The sequence below is a fragment of the Carettochelys insculpta genome, chromosome 18 (genome assembly GCF_033958435.1).
Source record: "Carettochelys insculpta isolate YL-2023 chromosome 18, ASM3395843v1, whole genome shotgun sequence".
In the NCBI taxonomy this organism is placed as follows: Eukaryota; Metazoa; Chordata; order Testudines; family Carettochelyidae; genus Carettochelys; species Carettochelys insculpta.
Window position 1 is genome coordinate 4,473,164 of NC_134154.1, and position 22,866 is coordinate 4,496,029.

The 22,866-nt window shown below is 41.0% G+C and overlaps 1 protein-coding gene across 2 annotated transcripts in view; it reads left to right on the forward strand.

Moving 5' to 3' along the window:
- Positions 1-10,240, forward strand: part of SPPL3 (signal peptide peptidase like 3) — a 78,409-nt gene extending 68,169 nt beyond the window's left edge. For both annotated transcript variants that reach the window (XM_075013093.1, XM_075013092.1), the window contains 5 exons: positions 296-402; positions 6,071-6,234; positions 7,639-7,838; positions 8,940-9,049; positions 9,829-10,240. In XM_075013093.1, the coding sequence (XP_074869194.1) occupies positions 296-402; positions 6,071-6,234; positions 7,639-7,838; positions 8,940-9,049; positions 9,829-9,900 (653 nt within the window). In that variant the 3' untranslated portion in view covers positions 9,901-10,240. The remainder of the gene's footprint in view (positions 1-295; positions 403-6,070; positions 6,235-7,638; positions 7,839-8,939; positions 9,050-9,828) is intronic.
- Positions 10,241-22,866: the final 12,626 nt, after the last annotated feature.

Genomic DNA, 22,866 nt, shown 5'->3' on the forward strand with positions numbered 1-22,866 from the left:
ACTGCTCTTTTTAGATGTGCTATCTACATTAAAAGTAGCATGGGAATGCCTGACTGAGCTGCAGACACACTTAGATTGCAGTAAGATATGCCTGTTGCTATGAGTATTTGTAGTCTGTCCAGTGTAGATACTGCATATGTGATTTTTCTACCTATCATCTCAACTCTGGGGGAAGGAGGCCATGGGGTCTGAGTGCTGTATCGACTAGATGACTGATTAGCTGCAAGTATTGGCCTTCTTTACCTGCTGTGCCATTCTGAATACTGAACAAATGACGTACTTTACCATTTTGTAGCTCTGGCAATGGGCCTGTGTGTCGCAATGATTGCCTTTGTTCGGCTGCCGAGCCTCAAGGTTTCCTGTTTGCTGCTCTCGGGGCTACTAATTTATGACGTCTTTTGGGTAAGTTGCCATTCCCTTTAAAGCACCTCCTGTCTTTCATATTTATATTGCTTTCATTCTGGTCAACTAAAATAGTTCTGAACATAGAAAATCCTGAGCTCCAGCAAAGCCAGAAGATGAACACAGTTAATCCAGAGTCTTGTTTAAAAAGGGTGCAGTAGGCTGCTGAAACCTTTGCTCATTAATCATTTGGCAAATGCACAATGCAGTTAGATAGCTTCAACCATGGCATATTATAGAAAGAGAAAACAAATCAAAAAACAGAAACAAAACTGCATGCGAGACTGGACGTATCCAAACAAACAGTGAATCCTTGTGCACACTAGGAAGCAGATCTCTTACTCCTTGCGGTTATCAGTATTGGCATCTTTGAACCAGTGTTGAACATGGCTTTACCCGGCTTTTGCGACCGGGTGCTGGCAAACAGGGTGCGTGCTAACAGGAGGGAGTTTGGAGAGGCTCTCCTGGAGGAGGAGAAGGAAGGAGCAAACTAAAGCACCTTGGGGTAAGTGGCTGCTTATATTTGGAGGCTTTGGGCTTGTGTGTTTGTTTGGAGTTTGGAGTTTGTTTGTTTGGAGTGCTGAGCTGAGTGTTTGTTTGTTTGTTTGAAAGGCCGTGTGCTCAGGCAGGCAGGCAGGCAGTTGGAAGCTGATTAGGTTTGAATTGAAACACCGTGTGCTGATTGGCTGAGCTGTAGGCAGAGGGAGGAGCTATCAGGGAGGCCGAGCACTTAAACCCTGCTAGTAAGCGACCAGGGAGCTTTGCGACCGGGTGCTGGCAAACAGGGTGCGTGCTAACAGGAGGGAGTTTGGAGAGGGGAGTTGAGAGAGGGAGCTTGGAGGGAGCCAGTGACTTCTGTTGCCCTTAAACTAAATCCTTTATAACAACCTCTATCTGAAACATTTAATTAACCCTCATATATAACTAGAGTAGGAAATGGAGGCAGAAGCCCAGCAGCAGAGTGGGGGCTATCCTGTTTATTGTGTCGAGTGCAGTATGTATGACTACCTACCCTGTGGGCGGGTGGCGTATGTGTGCGCTCGATGCAAGGAGCTCCTGGCCCTCAGAGACCGAGTGCGTGCTTTGGAGGCCAGGGTGGCTGAACTGGAGGAGCTAAGGAAGGCAGAGGTGTTTGTGGATGAGACTTTCCGGGACATAGTAGGGCTGTCCCACCTCCAATCTGACAGTCCTGAGGCTGTTACGGAGGATGAAAGGCTCAGGGAAGGAGAGCAGTCAAGGGGAGCAGAGGGAAACCATCCCGTAGTTGGGACCCTCCTTCCAGAGGGTGATGTTGTATCCTCTCGTGCTGAGGATACTTCTCCGGGGGAGGGAGCGCCAGCTGTTAGGAAGAAGCAGGTTTTAGTAGTGGGGGATTCGATCATTAGAAATATAGATAGTTGGGTTTGTGATGACCGGGAGAACCGTATGGTGACTTGCCTGCCTGGTGCGAAGGTTGCGGATCTCTCGAGGCATCTAGACAGACTTATGGGCAGTGCTGGGGAGGAGCCGGTCGTCGTGGTACATGTTGGTACCAATGACATAGGGAAGGGTAGAAGAGATGTTCTGGAGGCCAAATTTAGGTTACTAGGAAAGAGACTGAAATCCAGAACATCTTTGGTGGCATTCTCTGAAATGCTTCCAGTTCCACGCGCAGGGCCAGATAGACAGGCAGAACTTCAGAGTCTCAATGCGTGGATGAGACGATGGTGTAGGGAAGAGGGGTTTAGATTTATTAGGAACTGGGGACACTTTTGGGGTAGGGGGAGCCTATACAGGAAGGATGGGCTCCACCTAAATCAAGGTGGATCCAGACTGCTGGCATTAAACATTAAAAAGGACATAGAGCAGTTTTTAAACTAAGAGGTGGGGGAAAGCCGATTGGTGCGGGGGAGCACCTGGATCGGACGGAGACTTCTCTTACACGAGGCTCCATAGACAGGGATTCCCTAGAAGTTAGTCAGATAGGGAACGTGGGAAATAATATATGGGCAAGATCAGATGTGAAACAATCGTGCATAAAAAAATCCACCACGTCTGTGAAAGGCGGACATATAAATAGTGGTAGTTTTCTAACATGCTTTTACACTAATGCTAGGAGTCTGTCTAATAAGATGGGTGAACTGGAGTACCTCATATCAAAGGAGGAAGTTGATATAATAGGCATCTCAGAAACATGGTGGAATGAGGACAATCAGTGGGACACTATCATACCGGGATATAAATTATATCGGAAAGACAGAACAGGTCGTGCGGGTGGAGGAGTGGTACTATATGTGAAGGATAATATAGAATCAAATGAAGTAAAAATCCTAAAGGAATCAAAATGTTCCATAGAATCATTATGGATAACAATTCATTCCTCTAATATGAATATGGCATTAGGAATATATTACCGACCACCTAACCAGGACAGTGATAGTGATGCTGAAATGTTAAGGGAGATTAGAGAGGCTATCAAAATAAAAAACACAGTAATAATAGGAGATTTCAATTATCCCCATATTGATTGGGTGCATGTCACCTCAGGACGGGATTCAGAGATTAAATTTCTTGATGCCTTAAATGACTGGTTCTTGGAGCAGCTAGTACAGGAACCCACAAGGGGAGAGTCGATTCTCGATCTAGTCTTGACTGGAACGCAGGATCTGGTCCAAGAGGTAACTGTTACTGGACCGCTTGGAAATAGTGACCACAATATAATAACTTTTAATATTCCTGTGTTGGGAAGAACACCGCAGCGGTCAAACACTCTGGCATTTAATTTCAAAAAGGGGAATTACACTAAAATGAGGAAGCTAGTTAAACAGAAACTAAAAGGTAGAGTAATTAAACTAAAATCCCTGGAAGCTGCATGGAAACTGTTTAAAGACACTATACTAGAGGCCCAACTTAAATGTATACCCCAAATAAAAAAACACAGTAAGAGACCTAACAAAGAACCACCATGGCTTAACAGCCATGTTAAAAAGGCAGTGAGAGAGAAAAGGGCAACTTTTAAAAAATGGAAGTCAAATCCTAATGAGGAAATAGAAAGGAACATAAACACTCCCAAATTAACTGTCATAATGTAGTAAGAAAAGCCAAAAAAAAGTTTGAGGAACAGCTAGCCAAAAATTCAAAAAACAATACTAAAATGTTTTTTAAATACATTAGAAGCAGGAAGCCTGCTAAAAAAGCAGTGGGGCCCTTGGATGATAAAGATATAAAAGGAGCGATCAAGGAAGACAGTGCCATTGCGGAGCGATTAAATGATTTCTTTGCTTCAGTCTTCACGGCTGAAGATGTTACAGAGGTTCCTAAATCTGAGCCAGCCTTTTTAGGCGACAAATCTGAGGAACTCACTCAGATTGAAGTGACATTAGAGGAGGTTTTGGAATTAATTGATAAGCTGAATAGTAACAAGTCTCCAGGACCAGATGGCATTCACCCAAGGGTTCTGAAAGAACTCAAATGTGAAATTGCGGAGTTATTAACAGTGGTTTGTAACCTATCCTTTAAATCCACTTTGGTACCAAATGACTGGAAGACAGCCAATATAACACCAATATTTAAAAAAGGCTCTAGAGGAGATCCTGGCAATTATAGACCGATAAGTTTAACATCAGTACCAGGTAAATTAGTAGAAACACTAGTAAAGAGTAAAATTGCAAGGCACATAGAAGAGCACGAATTGTTGGGCAAAAGTCAGCATGGTTTCTGCAGAGGGAAGTCGTGTCTGTCTAATCTATTAGAATTCTTTGAAGGGGTTAATAAACATGCGGACAAGGGGCACCCAGTGGACATAATATACCTAGATTTCCAGAAAGCCTTTGACACGGTCCCACACCAAAGGCTTTTATGTAAATTAGGTGGTCATGGGATAGGAGGAAAGGTCCTTTCATGGATCGGGAATTGGTTAAAAGACAGAAAACAAAGGGTTGGAATAAATGGTAAATTTTCACAATGGAGGGGGGTAACTAGTGGTGTTCCCCAGGGCTCAGTCCTGGGACCGATCCTGTTCAACTTGTTCATCAATGATCTAGAAAATGAGGTAAGCAGTGAGGTGGCAAAGTTTGCAGATGACACCAAGTTGTTCAGGACAGTCAAAAGCAAAAGGGATTGTGAAGAACTACAAAAAGATCTCAGCAAACTGAGTGATTGGGCAGCAAAATGGCAAATGAAATTTAATGTGGGTAAGTGTAAGGTAATGCATGTTGAAAAAAATAACCCAAATTACACGTACTACATGATGGGGTCAAATTTAGCTACGACAGATCAGGAAAGGGATCTTGGAGTTATAGTGGATAGTTCTCTGAAGACATCCACGCAGTGTGCAGCGGCAGTCAGTAAGGCAAATAGGATGTTAGGAATTATTAAAACAGGGATCGATAATAAGACAAAAGATATCATACTTCCCCTATATAAAACTATGGTACGCCCACATCTCGAGTACTGCGTGCAGATGTGGTCTCCTCACCTCAAAAAAGATATATTGGCATTAGAAAAGGTTCAGAAAAGGGCGACTAAGATGATTAGGGGCTTGGAAAGGGTCCCATATGGGGAGAGGCTAGAGAGACTGGGACTTTTCAGTTTGGAAAAGAGGCGATTGAGGGGCGATATGATAGAGGTATATAAAATCATGAATGGTGTGGAGAAAGTGAATATAGAAAAATTATTTACCTTTTCCCATAATACAAGAACTAGGGGACACCAAATTAAATTGATGGGTAGTAGGTTCAAAACTAATAAAAGGAAATTTTTCTTCACACAGCGCACAGTCAACCTGTGGAACTCCTTGCCCGAGGAGGCTGTGAAGGCCAGGACTCTATTAGGGTTTAAAAAAGAGCTTGATACATTTTTGCAGGTCAGGTCCATAAATGGCTATTAGCCAGGGATAAAGTATGGTGCCCTAGCCTTCATAACAAGGGCAGGAGATGGATGGCAGGAGATAAATCACTTGTCTTCTGTTCTCCTCTCTGGGGCACCTGGCATTGGCCACCGTCGGCAGATGGGATGCTGGGCTTGATGGACCTTTGGTCTGACCCAGTATGGCCATTCTTATGTTCTTATGTACAGCTGGGAAAATGGGAAAAGATCATTTTCTACCCAGTTAACAGAAATCACAGCTGGGACTTGGAGGAACACACTTTTTTAACAGTGCTGAAAATGGCTTTGTCCAATCTACATTAGTAGCTTTAAGGTTTTAATGACTGGCTGAGGGGAGCTACTCTCCACCAAGTGCAGCCAATGAGTCAGTATCCCCTTAGATGCAGGGTTTAGTAGTGTATGAGGCTGTTTTGTTCCTGAATGGAAAAGTGCAATGTTTGAGTACCTCTGTTTAAAGATCAGGCACTTGAAATCTCTTCTTTTTAGCTTTCTGTATCCTCAGGGCCCACCCTATGATTTTCTTGATAGTCTTCAGCAGATTCGTGCAGGCAGTGGTTTGATTGAATGTGACATTTGTGTACTAAAATATTAGTCGTCTTGAAGACATCTGCAGCTAAAAACTTTTATTGAAAATCTTCCAATACTTGCTTTTATTTCTCTATCCTACACACAGTTCCCACTTAGGTGTTTCCCTTTTCCTTGGACAGAGCAAAAGCCAAAAGAGTGACTGGAGAGAGTGACATATTTGAGTTGCTTTCTTATTGAAGCTTCTTTGGTCTCTAACAATTTTTTTGATCCCTAGGTGTTTTTTTCTGCCTACATCTTCAATAGCAATGTTATGGTGAAAGTGGCCACACAACCAGCTGATAATCCCCTTGATGTTTTGTCACGGAAGTTACATCTGGGACCAAATGTGGGGAGAGATGTGCCCCGTCTGTCACTGCCTGGAAAGCTTGTTTTTCCAAGGTAAGAGGAGTGACTTTTATAGTCTACTCCAGAACAAAAGATAGCAGTGCGGCTACTAAGTGTATAGGCATAAGTTTCTGTTCACTATCAGTTTCTCCTCAGTTGTTACTCCTGGCGTTACTCTGCAAATTCAAAACCAATAAAAGGAAATACTTTTTAAACATGATTAAGTTGTGAAACTGTACTACAGGAAATTCAGATCAAGATTTTAACATGATGTCAAAAGAGATTAGCTATTTATATGGGTATCAATAATATGCAGGGTTGTTACAATAGCAAGAATTAGGAAGGGATATTAAACCTCATGTTTCAGGGCTTAACCAGTTTAACTGTTAGAGTGTAAGATGTATTCCTCATCTGTTCACTGTAGTATTAACATCCGTGCCTCTGAGACATCTGGTTCTGGCCATTGTCAGACAGGATTCTGGGTTAGACGGATCTTGGGTGTGATCCAGTATGACAGGTCCTTTGTTCAGCATGTATATAGTCATTAAAGTAACATTTACTGGTTTTCATTGTGATGCTTTCACCTGTTGATCCAATGAAGCCTTATATAACCAATCCCTGTCCTCAAGACAAGAATCAAAACGTGGTCCTATACCGTTACTTAAACTGTTTTTTACTTGATAAAAAAGCTTGGGACTGATGATGGGATAATAGAAGCTTTGAATTCTTGGTCATTGGCTGGTATCTGGGAAGCAGTTGAAACCCATTCCTGTCAGACGAATGTTCAGTGGCCTCTCTAAAATGAGGTCAAGGATTTGAATAGACCATATGCTGACTTATTGTCTTATGCTGCAGTTGTTCTCTGTATCATGGGTTGGGATGTATTGGTAGGTCAACAGCGTGAGTTAGATTTTGCTGTTGCTGAAAATAACTGTCCAACACCTCCACAAACATTAAATTCCAACTAGAAATAAGAGGAAAAAGTTGAGTGAAGCATCTGGCATTGGTGGAACTGTTTCACTCACTGACTTGGTGCCACCCCAAAAAAAAAAAAAAAAAAAGTGCATCACTTCTCAGTACCATTAGGCCTTCTGTGAGTCAGAAAGGCTGAAGTGCTATGAATTAGGGATGTAAAATACCATTTAATTAGCTAACTGATTAAAACAGGCCTGCTGCAGATGGGAGCTGCTGTAGTATGAATTAGGATGTCCTGATACGAAGCAGTAGATTCTTACTGGTAGGAAATCTTACCCTCAAGAACTAAAAGATTAATCAAAACTTAGAACTCCTTATGTTGCAGAAATGAGATCCCATTGTCCCTTTTTGATAGCTGGCCATTTTCCTCTGCTAAGCAGCTCAGTCTTGCAAGTTGACATGTATAGAATCAGAGCAAAAATAAGAGTCTGGATCCTGTCGCCTAGTGTTTTGGGCATTCACACAATTTAAATTGTTATGTAGTTCCACAGGCAGCCACTTCTCTATGCTGGGGATTGGAGATATTGTGATGCCAGGTCTTCTACTCTGTTTTGTCCTGCGTTACGATAACTACAAAAAACAAGCCAGCAGTGATTCCTGTGGCACTCCAGGACCTGGGAACATCTCTGGACGTATGCAAAAGGTCTCCTATTTTCACTGCACACTCATTGGATACTTTGTAGGTAAGAAAATGAACAACAGCTGCATTGCTTACAGGAATGGGCTGTTATACTAGATGATAGGAAAATGAAACAAACAAGGACAGACTTCCTCTTTTTTCCCCTACTAAGTTCACTGAACTTTGGAATGTTGACCTGAGGGAAAATCTCCGTATCCCAATCTTCTCTTCACAAATAACTGTTTGAATTAGACATAGGGGGATGAGATTGTACTTCTTTATGAAGCTTTACATCAGTAGTGGGGAAGATACAGGATTTGGGGCCTGCACTGTGGAAGGAATGCTAGAATTTTGAGATGGATCATGTTGCATGTGGGATCTGGAAAAGAAACCCTGATTGTCAGAGTCCAGCTGTGTCATTTTTACTTCTGTATGAACTCTATCTCAAATTCCTGCATATGTTGCACTTTTTAATATTAAATGTGATCCTGTGACACTTCCAGAAAAGGAACTTTGACATAATTACAACTTGGGTATATTTTTTGTAACACAGCAGGTTCTCCCCCTTTTAAAAATTCTTCCATAAAGCTCAAGGCACATGCACATAATTTAACTCCCCTCTTCTTTCAAGGATAGAAAGACTATTCTCTACTCAGGGGGGGAAAAACCACCTCCCTTCAATTCCGGCACCATCACACAAATACTTGAGAGAGAGCGTTCCTGACATGAGAATTTCTACCCTTAGACTTCTCATGTGTCAGTCGAGTGATTTCCAGGTTAGAAACCTCAGCTAGTATTCTGGAAAGTGCAACAGTCCATTCTGACACATTCATCCAACTATTTTGCTTGTAACTATAGCTCTACTTAAGTTATCCCTAGAGACTGTTGAATTTTGATATTGTAGTTACAACCAAATCTAATCTTAAATTCAGTTTAAATAAAATCAGGTTATTTAATCTTTTTTTCATATCTAACTTGGGAAATTTAGGGACAGGTAATGACTTGCCCACAGTTGTACAATCTATAGAAAAGGTCTCGTGACTCCTAATTAATCTTTTCCCTGTAACAGAACTGTAAAGGCGGAATCCAGGTGTGGATTAAAAGGTAAAAACTTTATATATCGTCAGTGGACATTTAACATCATTTTCTGTTTTTGCTTTTGTAGGTCTGTTAACTGCAACAGTGGCTTCTCGAATTCATCGGGCCGCACAACCAGCCCTGCTCTATTTGGTACCGTTCACTTTATTGCCACTCCTCACCATGGCTTATTTAAAGGTGAGATTAGCATGAATATAGCGTGTGGGAGGTTGTAGTCCAGCTATAGATCCTACACAAGAAGCTGTAACAATGTGTTTTTGTTTGCAAGCAAGTTCTTTTCTTCCAGCTGCATTGATTCCTCTAAGGATATGATGTGTGGTACTGTTTGTATCACTGATACTAGGTTCTCACTCAAGTAGCTATGAAATATAATTGTAGGGAACTGTTTTTTGAAGAATGGATTTCCTGTCTAGGACATGGGATTAATCATATTTTTAAACTCCCAGCAAGCAATCTGATTACAAAGCAGTAAAGACCATTCTGCATAAACAAAAAGTGGTGTAGTGAACTTAACCTTGTCCTGCTCATTATGAGAGCATTAACACAAAGTTCTAAATGTGGAGGAGGACCAGTTTCTTCCTGCTTACCTCTATATTCCAGAAACTAGCCTCTGGAATTTCAACTGAAAATGGAAGTTTTGCATTTCAGAGAGACTGTTGAAATGCAAACGTGCATCTCCAAGCAATATAGTACAACAAAAGCAGAATTCCCTTTATCACTCCCCATTGAGTTTTCCCAGCAGAAATATCTATCTGGTAGAATGGCTTCAAAAATATACAAGTTTTTGTTCTGCCTGGAAAGAATTTTCTTCCTTGTTCTGTTAGAGTACAATCCTCCCTAACAGTGAGGAGACAGCAAATATGAGACAGATGATTTAGCTGATGCACAGAACTTGAACAGTTGCTGAAATTTCTGAGCTATTTCTGAAGAGCTTTCTTCCCCCTGCCACTTTCTAGGGTGATCTACGTCGCATGTGGTCTGAACCTTTCCACTCCAAGTCCAGCAGCTCCCGTTTCCTGGAAGTATGATGGAATAGATGGAAAGTGACTGGAAATTCTGCCTTGGTCCTTTTCTCTTAACTTGTGGTTTTGTCTCCTAAAGCTGGACTGGTACTCAGAAAGGTACCAGTTTATGGAACTTGTATGAATGGACTTTTTTTTTTTTTTTTTTTTTTTTTTTTAAATACAAAGGGTCTGGAGCGCCATTTGATTCCTTTTCTCCCTGCAGATGTGGAATTGGGGACATTTTGTGCAACTGCAGCCACCTTCCTTTTCTCTTTTCTGGATTAGTACCAGACTGTCTCTTTTTTTTAAGAGAGGAGGAGACAATAAACTGAAAACGGCACGGAGTCGTTTAGAAACTTGCGAACACTAAAAGGAAAAATAATTAAGCAAACTGAAGATTCTTCAGAGAGCCCCCCCAAGCACTTTGGGACCAGTTTCCTGTTGGACTTCAGTTTTGGAGAGAACTGAGACAGAAACTGTCATAATATTTTTTTTTTGGATTTATTAAATATTTCCTGTGGTGTGAGGTGACTTATTAAATCCACAGACATTGAGTGACTTATTGCAGTATACATATAAGAATTTGTTTTAGCGATTTACATTTCCACTCAGATGTCATGTTGCAGTGAACAAGGGCATGGTTTTTATATATATATATTATATATATATATATATACACACACACACACACACACACACATATATATATATATACACACATATATATATAAAAATAAAAAGGAGAATCTGTTAAGATCATGCTGTGTAGCAGTCAGGGGCTTGCTGTAATTTTTAGCATGTAGAGCAGTTTACTATGGCTTTCTTGTATATGACTCTATGGTAAGCTGCTGTCTTTCCCCCCTTCCACAGATGAACCCAGTTAAAAACCAGTGTAGTATTTGTACTGATTGTACTTATGGACTTTAGGGGAGTATTTGATTTTTGATCAATGTAGCAAACTAGGGAAGAAAAAGTTTAAGCCCTTACCCTTTTCTTTTTTTAATGAATTTCTCCCTTGAAGGTTTTTTTAGTAGTTCCTTCTTGACCCAATGCATGTATTATAGCAGGAGTTGTCTTTGTGCGTTCTGATCATAGTAATGTACCACTTGTAAATACATTTTTTCTATTTTTTTGTATTTTTGCATTTTGTTTCATTAGTGTGCTGTATTTTTTCCAGATCCCTGCCCCTTTAAAAAAAAAAAAAAAAAAAAGAAAAAGAAACAATTGTCCTTTTGTTGCCGTGATTGGTCAGTTTGTGTGTTGACTGCTTTGTACATGGGAGTCTGTTAAAATGTGGATTTTTCTAACCAGACAGTTGCAATTATGTTCTTTAATTGACTGAAAGAGACTTCTGAGGTTCTTGGGATTTTCCCCTCCTGCCAACATTAAAATGTTTCATCAAACTGGTTGTGGGGCACGCTCTTGTGAGCTGGTGGCTCCTGGCAGTGAACTTATGGGTTCTGGTGGCTCCTATTGCTTGACTTGGTAGAAACAGGATTATTTAAGGGTAAAATCTAACCTCCTTCTGGCCTCTAGGGAGCAGCTGTGTCATCCTGTTTCGTAGTAGGAGCTCACTGTCAATAAGGAAGAAACTCAGCATGTTCCCTTGTAATTAAGTGAACCTGCACTCATTATGTAGTGTGCATGTCTGTCTTCCTCCTACACGTGGTCTCTCATTTGGCTGTCAACTCACTTCTGGTTACAAACAAAGGAATTCCAGGTCCCAGGATCTACTCCCTAGTTCCACACCTGGATGCTTTAAGATTTAGCTAATTCTTTGTTACACATCTCCATTGCTTCCTATTTACTCATTTGTGTCCTGGTAGGAGATCTAGTATACCTGGCTTTAGAATAAAGGTTTGGGATTGAGCATGAGCTATGGTTTTGTTGATGGACACCTTTCTCCATTCTGGCTCAGGTCTGTAAACTGCTGAGCAGACCTCTATAGTTAGCCAAAAGCATCAGGACATTATATAAAGGAAGACAATTGTGGACAGAGTAGTCAAAGGAGGAAAAAAATCATATTCCTCCTCCCCAGCTTGGTCTTGAGTCATAAGAAATGTTTCCTGTGCACCCTCAGGTGGTTTGTCAGTGTCCTGGAAACAAAGGAGGACGAGAAGCTGACGTTCCTCCAAACTCGAGTAGTCATAAGATGTAAAGGCTTTGGGGTACAAGCCCCAAATTGGACTCTGCAGATCCACTATCAGAGTTACACTTCTCGTGATGAAATCAAATGTCTTCTAAAGGTTTTGTTGACTGCAAACTGAATTAGGAACAACTACAATGTTGCTAAATATTGTCTTATTCCGAGTTACCTTTTTTTTAAAATAAGCTAAGGTGTAAGTCTTCCCACAACACTAGTAAAACCAATAGTGCTATTGATTGAACAGTCATCAGTCTATCTTGATTTAAGAACAAATATTATTTTTTCCCTTCATGAATGTAGTGTTTGGGATGGAAAAGTGGCTTTCTTTGGTCATGGTAGTCGAACTCCCAAGCAATGTAGAGGCTGGTGAGACCCTTTGAAATGCATCTCTTTTGGACATATTAGACAAGGTTTTTCAAGACCCAGTAAAGCAGTGGGAGACCTGTGTCCTTTATGAGCTCTTTCCAAGGTCTTGTTCTTTGGAATAATAGAAATTCAATGTCAGGTTTGAAAATGCAACTATTATTTCTATGAGACCTTTCCCTTGGTCTAGAATGGTCCATGTGTTTTTGTGTGATGAAAACTCTACGTGCAGTATATAGAGCAGCTTTGACTGCAAGATGCTTGTGTGAGAACTGCTAGAGGAGAGAGGACTTCTGCTTCAAAATTTTGAATGTTGATTTCTTGTCAACCAAACAGAATATTCCTTCTAACCAGAAAGTATTCCTCTCAGAAAACCAATTATCAAGTAGGAAAATAAAGGTTCCCTATTTTCTTCCTCCCATTGTATCCCTGTAAGTCCTTGGTTTAACAATCCTGGGAGGTGATGAGTACAAAGGAGAAACCTACTCTCTTAGCCATAGAGAAGAATAGCTAGCAGGCACTTCCCAAGCCATTGGCCCTTGGGAATTTTTATTGCTTCTGCTGTAAATAAACTGGTGCTTATGTGTTGAGTGATTTTATTGTACCGTTTAGCCCTAGTTATGCTGTAAAATGTTATCTTGCTGAGATTTGCTTGACTGGGATTAAGCTGACCATTGAAGAACAGAAATGATCTGTGGCTAGTGGGAGCTTTTAAAATGTGAACTGTTAAGAGAATTGAAAGACTCAGAGGTGGGTTCTCTAAATCTTCTGGCTATGTGCTGAGATGATCCAACTTCTACTTCTAATGGAAATGTTTCTTGCAATTTCTCTGTCTCATGCTACAGTTTAGTAAAACAATCTTACCTTGTATTGGATATATCTGGGACTATTACCTATGGTTTGTTAACCTATCCTTTAAATCAGTTGCTGTACCTAATGACTGTAAGATAGCTAATATGACACCAATATTTAAAAAGAGCTCTAGCGGCGATCCTGGCAATTACAGGTCAGTAAGTCTAATGTCAGTACTGGGCAAATTAGTTGAAACTAAAGAAAAAAATTGTCAGACATGCAGATTAACATAATTTGTTGGGGGAAAAGTTCAGTATAGTTTTTGTAGAGAGAGATCTTACTAATCTACTAGAGTTCTTTGAGGGGGTCAGTAAGCACATGGACAAGGGGATCCAGTAGATATAGTGTACTTAGATTTCCAGAAGGCCTTTGATAAGGACCCTTGCCAAAGGTTCTTATCGTGAATTGACATGGGGTGTAAGAGGGAAGGTCCTTTCATGGATTGATAACCAATTAAGACAGGAAACAAAGGGTAGGAATAAATAGTAAGTTTCAGGATGGAGAGTGATGACTAGTGGTGTCCCCCAAGGGTACGTACTGTGGCCAATCTTATTAATTCTGTTTTATACATTATATGAAGAAAGAGGTAAACAGTGAGGTGGCAAAATTTGCAGATTATACTAACCTGCTCAAGATAGTAAAGAACAAGTGAGACTGAAGAGCTTCCAAAACTAAGTGACTGGGCAACAAAATGGCAAATGAAATTTAATGTTGATAAATGTAAAGTAATGCACATTTGAAAAAATAATCTCAACTATGCATAAAATGACTGGAGATTAATTTAGCTATAATTACCCAAAAGAGAGATCTTGGGGCCATTGTGGATAGTTCTCCAAAAACATCTACTCAGTGTTCAGCAATAATCAAAAAGCAAACAAAATGTTAGGACTCATTAAAAGGAAGATAGAGAATAAAGTGGAGAATACTGCATACAGATGTGGTTGCCTCATCTCAAAAAAGATACGTTGACATTGAAAGAGGTTCAAAAAAGGGCAACAAAAGTGATTAGGGGTTTGAAACAGGTGTCCTGTGAAGAAAGATTAAAAAGACTGGGACTTTTCAGCTTAAAAAAGAGGACACAAGCAAGGAATATGATGGGTCTAGAAAATCATGACCGGGATGGAAAAAGTGGATAAAGAAAAGCTATTTACTTGTTCTCAAAACCAAAAGACCTATAGGTCACCAAATGAAATTAATGGGTAGAAGGTTCAAAACTAACAAAAGGAAGTTTTTCTTTATGCAGTACATGATAAGCCTGTGGAACTCCTTGTCAGAGGATGTTTTGTAGACCAGGACTTTAATGGGTAAAAACAAAAAAACAAACAAACAAACAAAAATTAGATAAATCCATGGAGGTTAGGTTCATCAGTGGCTACTAGCCAAGATGGGTAGGGATGGTGTCTGTTTTCCTTTGTAATGTTTAGTTACTTTATTTGCAAGTATACAAGAGAAGCTATACAAATAACCAAAATACTGTATGCTAAAAAGGAGAGCTGTGTGTAAAACTGTTTTTTAAAAGGAAAAAATTAACTAGCACTACTTCTGACCTATTGTAGTGGGCTGTTGTGGGAGTCAGTTTACAACTGCAGTCCCATTTATAAGCAACCCCATACCATGTAATTCTCATAAACGGCATCCATCTGTCACTTAGTAAAAAAATATTCCTAACCAATAACATTGGAAAGCTGGTATATTTCAGGCAATTCAAGTTTTAGCAGAGTATCATGAGAAACTAATAATCTAAAGAGTGGGTCTGCAAAAGTCTGCACCAATTCAGTGGCATGCTTTTGTGTGTCTGCTTCAGCAGTGATTCTGCAAATACAGTGCAGCAGACATAAAAAAAAATATGGGCTGTATATGAATGTGAAGTTCTGTTAGGTACAAAACTGGATTCTACTCGTTTTGTTATACTGATTTCTTAGGGAGAGTTTGGTGCCTTACATTTTGGGTTATGAGGCAAATTGAGAACTTTTTATTCATGAGAATTGGATTGGTTGTGGTAGAACCGTGTCCAGGGCTATTAGCTCTCTGTCAGAGATGCTGTAGACTTTTTATACTTCCATGTTCAGAAATACAGTGAGCAGTGCTGCTAATGTTTGTCCAAATTATTAATGAGGCTTTCTTCAGATCCAGTCTGTCCCTGCTGCTTTTTCCCAGCACTTCCAGCTCCACCTTAAGCTCTTGTCAGCATCTTAGGCCTCTTTTCTCTCTCTACCTTTATGGTTACTATGACCTATATTTCTATGCATTTTGCATAATGATACATCATTGCCCTAATATGTTGGTGCAGTTGTGACTATAGCAGGGAAACAGCAGGATGGCTTTGGTTGCAACCATGTGAGAGAGAGGTTGGAGAAAAGCCAACTCCTCAGCTTTCCCCTGGCATTTTTAGATGAATTCCAGGAAAGCCCATGCAAATAATGTGTGTTATGCACAGAAGAGAGAGATCTTAGGTTTCTCAGTGTGCTAGCAAAGATGTCTGACAATGATTAGTTAAGCATTCAGAAAAAAGTCCTGTCATTTCTTTTCTGTAGCTAAGCTCTGTTCACCTACTGTGCAAGGTCTAAATATCTTGTGATTTCCTGTTGAGAGAGCAGATGCAACAATAAACACAGTGGTTCCACTAAAAGTGTTAGCACCTAATCTACTGAATGATCCATATGGTCCTCTCACTGGAGGCTGAGAACTGCTGATTGGGTAAAGGAGATTGGACCCGGAAAAGTATGTTCAGCCCTGTTCACACACGTGGGCTAAGATCATAACATTTAAAAGACGAGAGCAGTCTTTATGAAGTTATAGAACTCGGGGTATCGTCTACACTTTAGTAAAACTCATTGCACCTCTGTGGCTGGCTCAGGTCAGCTGAGTCGGGCTTGCAGGGCTCAGGCTGTGGGGCCAAAAATTGCAGTGGGACCATTCAGGCTTAGGCTGCGCCACAAGCCCTGAAATGCCACCAGGATGTGCGTATCAGGTCCAACTTGACCCGGAATCTGAATGACTACAGTAATATTCTTAGACCCACAGCACAAGTTCCATGGCCCAGTCAACTGACCGAAGCTCTGAGGCTCAGTGCAGTGTTTTCTGTTTGTTCTGTTTTTTTATTCAATCTAACTGTACCCTGAGACTACTTGACCTGTTGCTGAACTCTGGGACAGAGACTTAAGCATAATTCTCTTAGCAAAAAAATAGTGATACTTGCCAAGATGAGAGCATTGCTCCTGGGCTTTTTACTTTCATATATATTAAACACCTAAATATCGTTGTTCTGGGTAAGGTCAAACAAATCTCTTCCAGATTTAAAGTAAAAATAGCCCCCTTATTTCACTTCCTTACACTGTCATACCTCCTCTGAACAGAGTACTTCCTGTCCTTAACTTTTTCAGCTGGCAGATTCTGTTGGCATCTTTCAAGTTGATAGGCCAGTCTGCGAGCATTTCTGGATTTCAGAAGGCTACTCATGGTCCAAGATCACAAGCAGGGCCCAAGTGGTTGGTTGGTTTGTTTGTTTTCCACCTTTTGGTTAATCTATCCAGCATTTTAGATTTGGCATATTTTTCACATGGATCTCTTCAGTGGAATCCAGAAGCGACAGTACAGTGTCCAGCAGCTCAGTTGGTTTATCTGATAGTTAACTGCATCTAACCAGGGCTAATTTTTTTAAAAAGTGTGCTGCTTAAGATATTTTAAAAACTTGGCTAAATAAAAAATATTAGCAAAAATCTTTGGTAAACCAATAGTATATAGACAGATAATGCTATCAGTCAGAGCTTGTTGGCAGCAATGTTATATGGGACATTATTAACATGCAATGTGACTTGCACCATCCTGAACTTGGTTGTCTGGAGCTGTCAGCTCATAATTAATGTGAAATCTGCTCCATGATAAATGCTTTTTGCTGCTTGTTTAGAGCTATGCAGCATCAGTCTAGAAAGGTTCTTATGTGGATTGCCTGCAAGGTCCCTTTCTTTCTGAGGTCTTGCATGAGGATTTCTATGGTTAGAAAACACCTTCAACTTATAGGCACTGCACACGTTCACCTGAAATGTAACCTCAGAATAGTTACAACCCCTATGCTTTCTTATCCACAAAATGTCTTAATTTTCTGCCTATTTTTGGTTTTATTTACTTACGTTTTGTCCTTACATTGCAAAGCATGTATAATGACTTTAAATTAATCAGAGTTAAGAATCTGAGTTGAAATTCCATTTAAGAGTTCTGGTTATGTCTTCTTCTAACTGCTTGACCAACTAGTATGTAGCAATACAGGCTGGCCACATTGTGGATGATATTGTCAAAGCAGTATTAGAAAACAGTTCTGTTGTCCCCCTGCCTATTTCCCAAACCCTGTTACTGGTCCCCTTGAGAGAACCCTGTTCTCTAAAGGGATGTAGAGAGCAATTTGGTACCCTATACTACAATTGCAGGGACCAAGTTGTGTATAATACAAACTTGAAGAAATAAACCTTCCCATAAGTGATGTGTAACTAACCTATCATACACTAGAAGTCGTAAGAGAGAGAAAGCTGTGCTAGTCTATATACTATCAAAACAAAAAAGCAGTAAAGTAGCACTTTAAAAACTAACAAAATAATTTGAGGTGATGAGCTTTCATGGGACAGACCCACTTCTTCAGACCATAGCCATACCAGAACAGACACCTGGTTATGCTCTGAAGAAGTGGGTCTGTCCCATGAAAGCTCATCACTTAACAAATTACTTTGTTAGTCTTAAAGTGCTACTTTACTGCTTTTTTTGTTATGCTAGAGGTACTGTTTGTTTCATCCTCCTTGTGCCCAGTGGGTGGGCATCTTTGAAATCCAGCATTTCCTTTGTTGCATCTGATGTGTGACTTGATGGATATCTGGTCACTGAGGACACTTCCTGGGCTTTTCATTAGCAGCCCTTCTTTTTGCTGAGAAGAAATATTGCAGGACTGAGTGTCATAAGTCAAATCAGGCTATCAATTGAGAAGCATCATAAGTGCCCATGATGGATGAGAGTGGTACTGGTCTTTCCTAGACATCCCAGTAGTCAGTTAACTAAGTTGCCTGAAAGGGCTAAACCCAGAGCAGCAGTATTCAGGAAGTGTTGGAAGGTGGCCAGGAGAGCCATGGAAAGATAGTGAGAGATTTGAAATGAAAGTTTTTCCTGCTTCAGTGTCCTTTGTGTGAGAGTTCAGAGCAGGAGCTGGGTGGGGGAAGAGATGGACTGAACCAGAATTAAAGGCACAGATTTTTTGGCAATATCCATACCTAAGGAAAGACTGAAGCCTGGAACAAAGGATATGTAAGTGAACAGAGAATATTTAGGCAGATGTGATCATGTGTGGGTTTTTTTTAGTTTAGTTAAACTCCTCTGTGCTAAACCACTGAAACAGAATCCCAGTAATTTTTTGTTGTTGGTCTTGAAGACCTACTGAGCAAGTATGCTGATTTCGTTAAAAATAAATCATCCTTTTAAGATTGTGATGTTTTCTGTGTTCTAGGACACAGGAAGTTCTGTGTGCACGTGTCTCAGACTGAGAATCTGCTGTAAATAAATTTAGAATTTTTTTCAAGCTCTTTGAGGAAGGGTTAAAGAGCTTTGGGAAACGCTACAGGAAGAAATTCCCAAGTATGCCTTCCTGGGTTCAAAAACGTTTTTTTGTACTTGGGTAATGGCAGCGCACCACCTGATGTCAGGGCGTCTATTGCGTTGGAACTTTTCCAGCAGAAGTCTTTAGTGGCAAGGTATTTGAAGGTCTCTTGTGGGCCCCCATCTTCTGCACTCAAACTGCCAGAGTGTGGAACAACCTGGACAATGCCATTCATCGTAAGTCTAACATTGTAAATTCAAGGTCTGCCTGTTCTGAATATGATGTTGGATTAATGTTACCCAAAAGATGATGGTAAGTTGTCCAATTCACGACTCCTATTTTCTAATTTGTGGGTACTGGTCCATTTTTATGTTCCCTGTTTTGACAGATTTTTGCAATGCCTTCAGATGTACTATACTGTGTCCCATTGCTGCTCTAAACCATTAAAAAAGAAGAGTGAACCTACAGTCAACCACACTGTGCCATAATGGAGATCTGTATTAAAATGTTCAGGTGTTACTGGAGGAGGGATAGTGATGCTTCATTTTAAATGTGCATTGGGAGGGGGGGAAAAATGCATAGGTTGATTGTTTGAAACATATTCCTGCAGTGTGGTCTTCAGCTTGGTCATGAAGAGTGGCTTGCTTTTATCTTCCTCAAGGTGCAGATGAGACCATGCCAACAAGAGAGAAATAAAGGAGATGGTGCCTTGCATCACTGTAATGTTGTATTTCTACAGCGACTTCCATCTGAGGCTCCCAAGTGTTTTACTCCTGTAACTTAAATCTAAGACATTGTGTTATCCCCTCTTTGCAGGTCTCTAAATTGAGCCATGCACCAAAGTGTCTTGCCCAAGATAACCCAGCAAGACAGTTGCAGTGAGGCAGGGAACCCACAGTCTTGATTGCCAGGCTTCTGCTCTATCTGCTGGGCCATTTTATCTCCATAAGGGGTGTTCTTTAACTGCATCTCTTGCTGTGCATTTTAGGGTGGGTGTTCACTAGAGTTAACTCAGGCTGTTTGTTCAAGTATTGTCCTTGTCCATGCATTTGACGCTCCCCCAAGTTTAGTGTTTTCATTCCAGACTAGCTGGTCTTTTGGGGGGAATGTAGGTTAAAATCCAAGTGTTGTGTTCAGATGTGAGTGTGAGGACACTAATCATTTGTTCCTTTTTGTGCTCAGATCACATTTCCTGTGGGGGAAGATCATTAGCTCAGCTTGTTGCAGCACAAACCTATCTCAGAGATAGTATATAGCCTAGCACAGCTCTCTTACAATCAAAACAAAAAAGCAGTCCAGTAGCACTTTAAAGATGAACAAAATGATTTAGTAGGTGATGAGCTTTTGTGGGACAGACCTGCGTCTTCAGATCTAAAGCTCATATTTGCCTCAGAGTCCCTAAATTGCCCCCCTCAAGGATTGAGCTCACAACTCTGGGGTTAGGAGACCCATACACAAACCCCTGAGCTATCCCTGCCCCTGCAGAACATGCTCCTAGAAATCCTGTTCCACACAATGTGGCTGCTTACACCCTGCTGCAAATCCTCCCAAGTGAACTCTGCAGTGGAAACTGTAGTTTTGTTTGAAGAAATTGAAAGGATAGACTGTCACTGGGCTCTTTCCTAGTGTGTGACAAACACCACAATTTAGGGGTGATGAATCAGAACAGCTTGGGTCTGGTTCGGTCTGCCTAATCTGCCTGCTTTATGTAAGGGAATGCATACTCCTCTTATGGGGTGTGGAAGAGGCAAAACATTGAAAACAAGCAGTATCTGCAGCTGTAGATGTAGGGAAGGGGACAAAGATTCAGCACTACTTCTGGGGCAAGGCAAGCAAGAGCAGCCCACCTGCTTTCATCTGACCAGCTTACTCTGCCCTAGAACAAGCATGTTTGCTAATGTGTTCCTCACCTGTGTGTGCAAATCTCTTCAGGTTCTTTTTTTTTTTTTTTTTCCTTTCCCAGTAGCCTGCCAAGTAACTAGTTTCCTGTTCACTTACAACTTCTTGGGGCAAAAAGCCAAAGGCCTGTAAAACAGAATGGAATGTGGCATGGCTGTGCCTTCCCCCCCCCCCCCCCCTTGTGGGATCTGTCCACAATTGGACTTTCCTGGGCCCCAACTTTTGTGCTTTGGCTCAGCTCACACTGACTCTCAGAAATAACTTATTTACCCATAAACAGAGCCTTTTCTCAAAGGCTGGCCTGACTCCACCTAAGCTTGTTCAAGGCAGGTCACTGCACCGGGGGGGGGGGGGGGGGGGAAATCCCCTCTTTTTAAAAAAAAACAACCACCTCCCCTCATGAATCCTGTATAACTTGTTTTGTATGAGCAGCAGAGTTCCCCCCCCCCCTTTGTCTGTAATAGACTGGGACATACCTCAAGAAGCAGCTGATTGCAATCCATCACAAAGGAGATGTAGCAGTTTGCTCCTGTGTAAAGTCAGCTCATGGTTTGTTGCAGGCCTTGCCAAACTGTACTGTTTGGTTTGCTTGGCTGAGTATATTCATTTGGCCACCATGCTCAAACAGCAGCACTATTATAAGAACTGGTGTGCTGACAGTTAGGGGCTGGGAAAAAACTTTCCAGCACTATCTTGTCCCACCCTTTGTAATTCCTGTTTGATGTAATGGGGGATGTAAAATGGGATATTTTAAATATTTATAGTCCAAAGTCTGGACTATGTGACTGTTCATGTTTAGTGAGCGTTCTCTGAACTGGGTGCAACCTGGCTACAGCAAAATCTTATATGTTTTTTTTCTGTTCAGCACACAGCAATATGGGACCAGGGGCACTGAATCACTACTTTAAACTGGAGCATGTGTCTCTGCATTTTGAGGCTAGGTCTATGGCACAGACAGATGATACTGACTCTGGCTAAGGGGCTGTTTAATTGTGGAGTGGCTTATGGGGAAAAATAAAAAGTAAATAGTTAATAATCAACACCTGCCCTAAAGCCCCCTAGACAGTTTGTGGCTTTTACACACATGCTTTCCTATTCTATGTTAAATACTTCCCCCTGTTGCTGTAGGAAAGGGCCACTCAACCTGATTCAAATTGCTTCATACAACATGATGCCAAGTAGACAAAGTTCAAAAACTCAGCAAAAAGGCCAATGACAACTTAAGAGGAGAGTTTCTCTGTAAGTTTCTCCTAACTTTCAGTAATTTAGGTGAAGTTACTTTTGGATAGTAATTAATTGCCCCATGTAAGAACCAAATACAGTATGAGTAAACAAGATGGGACCTGAGTCAATAACCCTTTGGAAGTTGCCAGGAGGCAAGAAGAGAAGGAATTTATGACCATGCCCAGGATTATTAACAGTGGTTGTGAAACTCTGAATTTAAGTTCTAAAACTGTAAGACAGGCCTATTAGCTGAACTGATGTGTTTCAACTGCAAGACAGACAGACCAACCTGTGGAATGGCCACAACTGCAGGTCCTAGTGTTATCAACTTGCCCCTTAAAAGAAATTGAAGTGTTTCACACTAAGGCTGTGGCCACATTAGGCCCTCCTTTCAGGGGGGCTATGGTAATGTGGCACTTTGGGATATGCTAATGAGGTGCTGCCATGAGCATTTTGAAACAATCCCCTGATTTCAAAAGTTCCTTATTCCCATCTGGTTTTGGGATTAAGGGGCTTTCAAAACCAGGGCTCTCTTTCCTAAGACCCCCTGGCTACAAGGGTGGCTGTATTTTGAAACTGGCAGTTTGGAAGCATGTGTGGCTGCCATTATGCTAATGAGATTTATGGTAGTGCCTCATTAGCATATCCTAAAGTGCCACATTACTGTAGCCCCTCCAAAAGGAGGGGCTAGCATGGCCACAGCCTGACAGAGTTGGGAAAGGTATAACCACTAAGTTCTAATACAAAGGAGTGATTTGACTTTGGCTTATTATTAAAGCAAATTAGGTATTTCCCCTCCACAGCCTTTGAATTTCTAGATGGTAATTCTGCACCCCTTCCACTTAAATGACTTGATTAATTATTTACATTTGAGATTTTTAATCAGCAATATTGGGTATTATCCATTTCCTGCCTGGTAACCTCCCTTTTT